At 56.8% G+C, this 7,744-nt stretch overlaps 1 protein-coding gene across 1 annotated transcript; it reads left to right on the top strand.

The window, feature by feature from the left end:
* The first annotated feature begins 2,448 nt into the window (after positions 1–2,448).
* On the top strand, positions 2,449–6,667 carry PRF1 (perforin 1 (pore forming protein)). Its single transcript, XM_012658607.1, has 3 exons — positions 2,449–2,542; positions 3,891–4,433; positions 5,448–6,667. The coding sequence occupies exons 2-3, from the start codon at positions 3,895–3,897 to the stop codon at positions 6,574–6,576; spliced, it is 1,668 nt and encodes a 555-aa protein (XP_012514061.1). The 5' UTR covers positions 2,449–2,542; positions 3,891–3,894; the 3' UTR covers positions 6,577–6,667.
* The last annotated feature ends 1,077 nt before the right edge of the window (positions 6,668–7,744 follow it).

Genomic DNA, 7,744 nt, shown 5'->3' on the forward strand with positions numbered 1-7,744 from the left:
AACCCAGTTCAAAAAAGGGGAAAAGGATTTGAATAGACATTTCTCCTAAGAAGATACACAAATGGCCAATAAGCACATGAAAAGATGCTCAACTTCATTAGCTATTGGGGAAATCCAAATCAAAACCACAATGAGCTACCACTTCATACCCACTCGGATGGCTATAACCAAAAAGACAGATAATAAAAAGCTTTGGCAATGACGTGGAGAAATCAGAACCCTCACACATCGCTGGTGGGAATGTAAAATGGTGCAGCCACTTTGGAAAACAGGCTGTTCCTCAAAAAGTTAAACCTAGAGTTACCCCAGGGCCCAGCAATTTCACTCCTAGGTATGGACCCAAGAGAAACAGAAACATATGTCCACACAAAAACATGTACACAAATGTTCATAATAGTGTTATTCGTAATAGCCAAAGAGTGGAAACAATGTCCATACAATCAAATATTATTCAGTAAAGTACTGATACCTGCTACAAAATGATAACCCTTGCAAATATTGTGTTAAATGAAAGAAGCCAGACACAAAAGGCCACATATTGTAAGACCCCGTTTATATGAAGCGTCCAAAGCAGGAAAACCTACAGAGACATAAAGTCCATTAGTGTTGTGGGGAAATGAGAAGTGACTGCCAGCGCGTACATGGTTTCTTTTTTGGGGGCAATGACAATGTTTTAAAATTGTGGTGATGGGTATACAACTCTTGTGAACATACTAAAAACCATTGAATCATAAGCTTTCAATGGGTGAATTATAAGGTATGTTAATTACATCTCAATAAAGCTGTTAATAAAAAAACCATATAGATGGTGTCCGGCAACCGAACAAATTGTGCATTTGTTGAAACTTGTGTCTCTGAGGACAAACTATGTTGAATGCACATTTCGAGTGCCAAGTTTCCACCAGCCAGGACGACTGTCGTCAGTACACGAGTCAGAACCAGTTTACGCCTTGACGTCATCACAGCTCTTTGATGAACCCCCACCCCAGCCCCCACAAGAGCCACCAGCATCTCTTGGACATCAGCCACTTCGTAAGCCACTCAAAACCCACTGAATGCACATTTCATCATTAGCTGGAGTTTCAGAATCCCCAAGTCCTCCCTTTGATGTTATAAATGAGGAAACTGAGGCTCGGAAAGGGGTTAAGTATCTACTTCAAGAGCCACATAGCAGCACATTTATGGTGAAGCTGGGATTAGAGCCTCGCCTCCCTTCTCCTACAGATTTCTCATGGGCCTTCCGTGTCCCTCACACCAGCCTTTCCAGCATGGCCAGACACTGAGCTCCTCACAGCCTCAGCACCAGAGCCAGGCAGGAGCCAGAGGGGTCTGGAGGCTGCTCCATCTGGGGGAGGGAGGGGACAACGGAGGAGAGAAGAGGGGCCAGCTTCCAAGAAGGAAGCGCAAGCCCGTTCCCGTAACAGCAGAGACACAGGAGGGGCACAGCCCAAGGGATGAGGCTTGAGATGCAACCCTGACACATGGTGTCACACGTGGGTGTGGTTCCTGTCAACACACAGTTGGAAGTCCTGAGAACAGGCCCCCCAGTGACCCCGCTGACCCCACCTCAGAACCAGTGTGATTTCCCCCCAGAAAGTAGCCCTGTGAGTCACTCCCCCCATGGAAACTTCCCTCCCACCCTGACCTCAGGCAAGGCAAAGGGTGAAGAAGACCCAAGCCTGTGTTCCCACCTGACCTCTCCCACCAGCACCTGCAACCCCAGGCCAGGTCTGGGGGCCAGCGTGGGGGCCACTGGCTCTCCTCGAAAAGTGGGGAGCAGGAAACCCTGTCCGGGGCACATGTTTGGGGTCCAGAGCCTGGGCTGGGCTGGCAGTGGGCTGGGCGGGAGGTGGGCAGTGTAATTGGAGCCTGCTCAGGGAGGAGGGACTGGTCACAGGCATTGACACTCACAGAGGGCCAGGCACAGTTCGAGCACTCTACACGTGTTGACTCACTCCTCTCCACAACCACTTCTGAGGTCTATATGATTATTACTCCCATTTTTTGATGAGGAAACTGAGGCACAGAGAGGCTAAAGGACCTGGCCAGGCCACACAGCTCATGCATAACCTGGCCCAAGCCCAGGCCCACCCTCCCAGCTCTTCCTCTGGCCCACCTCTTACATCTCACACGCACAGTGCTGCATGTCGGAAGCAGGGGGGTGCCCCTGCTGGCCTGTCCGTCCGTCCCCACGGAGCTGAACCTCCAGGCCCTCGGGCCCTGCACTCCTCTGTCTGTTGGCCCCGGCCCCGCCCGGCAGCACCACCTGGCAGATGAGCCTCCTGCCCGCTACTTGCTTCCTGTGGGCTGTCGGCAGGCCCCCGGATGAGAGGTGATGACAGGGTGGGTGCAGGTGGGAGGGGGAGAGTTCAGGGGACCTGTGACCACAGCTGGGGGCAGGGCAGGAAGCAGAAATGACGTGAGCAGTGGCCGGGTGATGATCTGTGAGGTGGGCCTGCCTGAGGGGCTGACGCCACCATTCCAGGAGCCTCGGTGGTAGGGAGAGGACATCTGAGCAGCAGCTTCCCCACACGGACTCCTGGTAAGGAGGGAGCGGGGGCCCCAGGGGGGGAGGGGTGGACTGCCCCTCACAGGGAGAGCCAGAAGGGGCAGGAAGACACCCGGGGCACAGACTGTGCCCAGTCACTAACTCACTGGGCAGCCTGTGGCCGCTCTGGGCCTCAGTTTCGTCACATACAAACAGAAGAGGTTGGTGCACAGCGTCTAAGGCCCCTGCAAGTGCTGACAGCTAAAGCGTCTAAGGACGCTGGAAACAGGCTTTCTGGGAGAGAACACGATGAGGGTAGGACAGACACAGAGTCCCCCGGATCAAGATTGGCCTCCCAGGAGGGAAGAGCAAGGGCGTCTGAAGATCCCCCTTCGCCTGTTTACCTCCCTGGGGCCAGCCCTGCTGCCTGGAATCCCACCCTTCCAGTCTCCTCTGGTAGGGCCCGGAGGTCCCCCGGAGGGGCTCCTGCTCTGCACACCCCCTTGTCTCAGGACCTGCTGTCCCCGGCAGGTGCCCGAGGGGAAAGGCCTGTTCAGGTGGGGACAGAGAGGAGATGCCGGATCATAGCAGGCCCAGGTGAGGCCCCAGGGCCACCTGGACATGAGGAGGAACCTACTAGTCAATCGTTGCTCAACAGCAGGCACGAGGTAGGAAGGTCCCTGTCACTGCTGGCAGGACACCGAGCTCTGAAGGGAGTGTCAGAGAGGAGAGGGGCGTGGGAAGGGGATCTGAACAGCAAACCGCACGGCCCCCATACACACAGAACTGGGGGTGTGGCCGTATCAGCAGCTTTTATTCCAGAATTCAGGCCAATGTTCTTCCCTAAGGGAAAATGGGGAGAACAGGGGAGATGCACGACCTCATTTCTTTTCCAAGTCTGTTAAGGGCTTTAGAGATCAAGATAGAGACAGAGACAGCGTAAAAGACAGGGTGGGAGAAGGGTGGCCTGTCTGGGGCCAAACATGACACTTTTCAGAATCCAGGCTTCCCTAGGCCCCCAGGCCCCCCCCAAACCTGCTGCAGCTACTCTGTCCCCTCTGTGGCCAGAGCCCCCTCCCACCAGCTGCAGTTGTCTCCTGGGGACGGAACCATCAATCTAGATCCCCATTCAGCCTTAGAGAGTAAACTTCTAGCAAGGGGCTCCTCTCAGCCGTGTGAGCCTGGGAAAGGCACTTCCCCTCTCTGGGTCCATTTGTACAATGGGGAGGGGTGGACCAGGCCTGGCAGGGACATTCCAGCTCTGAAATTCAGTGACTTAGGAGAAACCTCAACCCCTCCCCTCCATGGGTCCTGATGATCCACAGTTGTCGGGCAGAGGACAGCCACCCTCCATCCCTCTGCCCCCAGCTTCCCAGAGCCCAAACGCCCCCTGTCTCTGCAGCTCCATGGCCGCCCGCGTCCTCCTCCTGGGCATCCTCCTCCTGCTGCTGCCCCCGCCAGCCCCCGCCCCCTGCCACACGGCCGCACGCTCGGAGTGCAAGCGCAACCGCAAGTTCGTGCCCGGTTCGTGGCTGGCCGGGGAGGGTGTGGATGTGACCAGCCTCCGCCGCTCTGGCTCCTTCCCAGTGGACACACGTAGGTTCCTGCGGCCCGATGGCACCTGCACCCTCTGTGAAAACGCCCGAGAGCCAGGCGCACTCCAGCGCCTGCCCCTGGCAGTCACCAACTGGCATGCCCAGGGCTCTGGCTGCCAGCGCCGCGTGGCCAAAGCCAAAGCCACCTCCACTGAAGCCGTGGCTCGGGAGGCAGCCAGCAGCATCCGCAACGACTGGAAGATCGGGCTGGACGTGACTCCGCACCCCAGCAGCAGCGTGCACGTGTCTGTGGCCGGCTCACACTCCCAGGCAGCCAACTTCGCGGCGCAGAAGACCCACCAGGACCAGTACAGCTTCAGCACTGACTCGGTGGAGTGTCGTTTCTACAGGTGAGAGCCGAGGGTAGGTGGCAGAGGGCTTGAAAACAGCGTGGGAAACTCCAGGTGGTCTAGGAGGCCTGGAATGCCAGGGTGGGACTTGGAGGCTGCTTCTACCAGGAGGAAACCGCAGTCCTGGTTTTCAGACTTCAGGTGACTCAGCCCTGTGTCCTCTTCCCATCCAGGTGGTCTCAAATCTCGAAGTGTCCAGTGAGAGACCAGGTGGAGGGGAAGCAAGGCCGTGCCTGAGCACCCCAGCATGGTGCCATTTAGGCCTAGTGAGCACCCAGCCGCCTCTTTCCTGGGCACTGCCAGCCTTCCATGGGGTCCTTCCTGGATGGGAACAGGGGAAGGAGACCTGGCTGGGTCCTGCCTTCTCATTGCTGTGCTACCTTGAGCACCTCACATTTCCTCTCTGGGCCCCATTCATCCATTCAACCAATGCTCACATCTGCCTTGTGTCAGGGCTTACACTGCTGAGCTAGGCAGTCACCACCCCGGCTGCCAGAGAGCGGGCAGTCTGGGACCCGGGTCCACACCTAAGAAGTACATGGCCTGCATGCCCAACCCCAAGTCACCTGCTCTGATTTCTCAGACCTGGAAGCCACATTTTGCCCACAACAAGGCAGGGCACCTCCTGCCTGTGTGGCCTAAATTGTCAGCAGCCCAGGCACACAGGGCTCCATGCAGGGGGACAGACAGAGGAAGGCCACGTGACTAGGTTCCAAAGTTAAATCACTACCATCAGTGCAATATCATTGCTTTCATAACAAGAAAATAAAAAGAAAAGAAAAAACTTTATTTTGTAAAGGAAAGAGAAAATACCCATACAATATCTAGGTCACTGAGGAAGGACAGAGTAGGCTTCCCTGACAGCTCCATGTCCCAGACCAAGCTTTGGAGCGAGGCCTCTGGGTTCAAGTTTTATTAACAGTTTTGCCCACTTACATGTGATCTTGAAGTTATTGAATGGGGAAAATACTGCCCTCCACTGGGCCCACCTGATGTTTTCCTCTCGCCTCACAGTTTCCACCTGGTGCACACGCCCCCACTCCACCCCGATTTCAAGAGGGCCCTCAGGGACCTGCCCCCCCACTTCAACGCCTCCACCGAGCCCAGCTACCTCAGGCTCATCTCCAACTACGGCACCCACTTCATCCGGGCCGTGGAGCTGGGCGGCCGCATCTCAGCCATCACCGCCCTGCGCACCTGCGAGCTGGCCCTGGAAGGGCTCACGGCCAACGAGGTGGAGGACTGCCTGAACGTCGAGGCCCAGGTCAGCATAGGCAGCCACGCCAGCTCCTCGGCTGAATCCAAAGCCTGTGAGGAGAAGAAGAAGAAGCACAAGATGACGGCCTCCTTCCACCAGGCCTACCGGGAACGCCACTCCGAAGTGGTCGGCGGCCACCACGCCTCCCTGCACGACCTGCTGTTCGGGAACCAGGCTGGGCCCCAGCAGTTCTCAGCCTGGGTGGCCTCGCTGGCCGGCAGCCCCGGCCTGGTGGACTACAGCCTGGAGCCTCTGCATTTGCTCCTGGAGAGCCGCGACCCGCGGCGGGAGGCGCTGAGGCAGGCCGTGAGCAAGTACCTGACGGACAGGGCACGCTGGAGGGACTGCAGCCGGCCGTGCCCCCCAGGGCAGCAGAAGAACCCCCACAACCCGTGCCAGTGCGTGTGCCACAGCTCGGTGGCCACCACCCGGGACTGCTGTTCACGGCAGAGGGGCCTGGCCCGGCTGGAGGTGACTGTCATCCGAGCATGGAATCTGTGGGGAGACTGGTTCACTGCTACCGACGCCTATGTAAAGGTCTTCTTTGGCGGCCGGGAGCAGAGGACGGGCACCGTGTGGAACAATAACAACCCCAGTTGGACAACAAGGCTGGACTTTGGGGACGTGCTTCTGGCCACAGGGGGACCCCTGAGGGTGCAGGTCTGGGATGCGGACAATGGCTGGAACGATGACCTCCTTGGTACCTGTGACGAAACCCCAAAATCGGGTTCACACACGGTGAAATGCAACCTGAACCACGGTCAGCTGCAATTCCACTACCAAGCCAAGTGCTTGCCCCATCTGGCAGGGGGAACCTGCCTGGAGTACGCCCCACAAGGGCTTCTGGGAGAGCCTCCGGGAAACCGGAGTGGGGCCGTGTGGTGAGAACGGTGAGCTTTGAGGAGCCCTGTATGCTTGGACTGAACAGGTTCTCCCAGTGGGAGCCAGGTGTGTCTTCCTATTCCCATTAAACAGATGGAAAACTGAGGCTCAGACTGTTTTTCACTGCGGTGGCTGAATTTAGCAACAAACCCTGAGTCTCCCTGACCAGCCTGCCTTAGCCCTCCAATGTTCCCGAGTCCTCAGTCTCTGCCTCACAGCCACGGCTTCGGCCAGGAGCTGGGCAGAGGCCCTCGGCCATCCCCACCAGGCTGCCCAGTGCCCCTCTCTTCAGAACCCGCCTTGAGCCCTTTCTGGGGAGCCCCTGCGGCCCCAGTTGCTCTGTCTTCTCTGCCCGCCATGCTTTGCCCCTCAGACAAATCCAAGGCTGTCCTGTCCTGTCTCACTGCGTCCCAGGTTGACAGAGGGCCAATAAATGTGATGCGATGGTGTCCATGACGGTGGTGGCGTGGCAGAGGAGAGGACGGGGACCACACACACCCTAAAAATAAACTTCCACATTAGCAACCCACAGAAAACAGGCGGGCAGGCAGGCAACGTAAAGAAACTGTTTTTCCACTTGTGTTAGAAATGGGGGACCGAAAGTATTTTACTTTCCTCACGACTCTCTGACTCAAGAAACAGCAGCACAGACTTGGTGATAAACGGTGAGGCACGTTCAGCTCCCAGCTGAAAGGCGAGAGGGAACCGCCGGGCACCCGTCTCTCCTACACGGGAGGCTGCAGCTCCGTCCAGACCAGCATTCCCTGCAGGCACGGGAGCCCAGTGCTGCCGGGTCTTCCCGTTTTTTAAAGTAACCAGAAACCCCACTTTGACTTCTAGCAGTGGCAGTTAATATTTCACTTTGTGAAAATAAACCTTTGTGGGCAAACTCAGTAAAAGAGAACATGTATGTGGGCCGTAACTGATCTAGGCTATCAGTTTCGAAAACTATACTTTCAACAAAACCCGTTTGCACGGGCTAAAAACCTCTCCCGTGTCTCACAATTCAAGGAAAAGGGCATTGGTTCCAACAACGTGGTCTTTGTGGGCCTCCCTGGCCTTGGATGCGGTACACCCCAGAGTCGTGGGTTCCAACATACAATGAAGTGGTCTTTGTTTCATGTGCCTGGGACAGGCCTCAGCACGCAGACCCACAGAGTGGACGACAAGA

The sequence above is a fragment of the Propithecus coquereli genome, unplaced genomic scaffold (genome assembly GCF_000956105.1).
Source record: "Propithecus coquereli isolate 6110/MARCELLA unplaced genomic scaffold, Pcoq_1.0 Scaffold117, whole genome shotgun sequence".
Classification (NCBI taxonomy): Eukaryota; Metazoa; Chordata; class Mammalia; order Primates; family Indriidae; genus Propithecus; species Propithecus coquereli.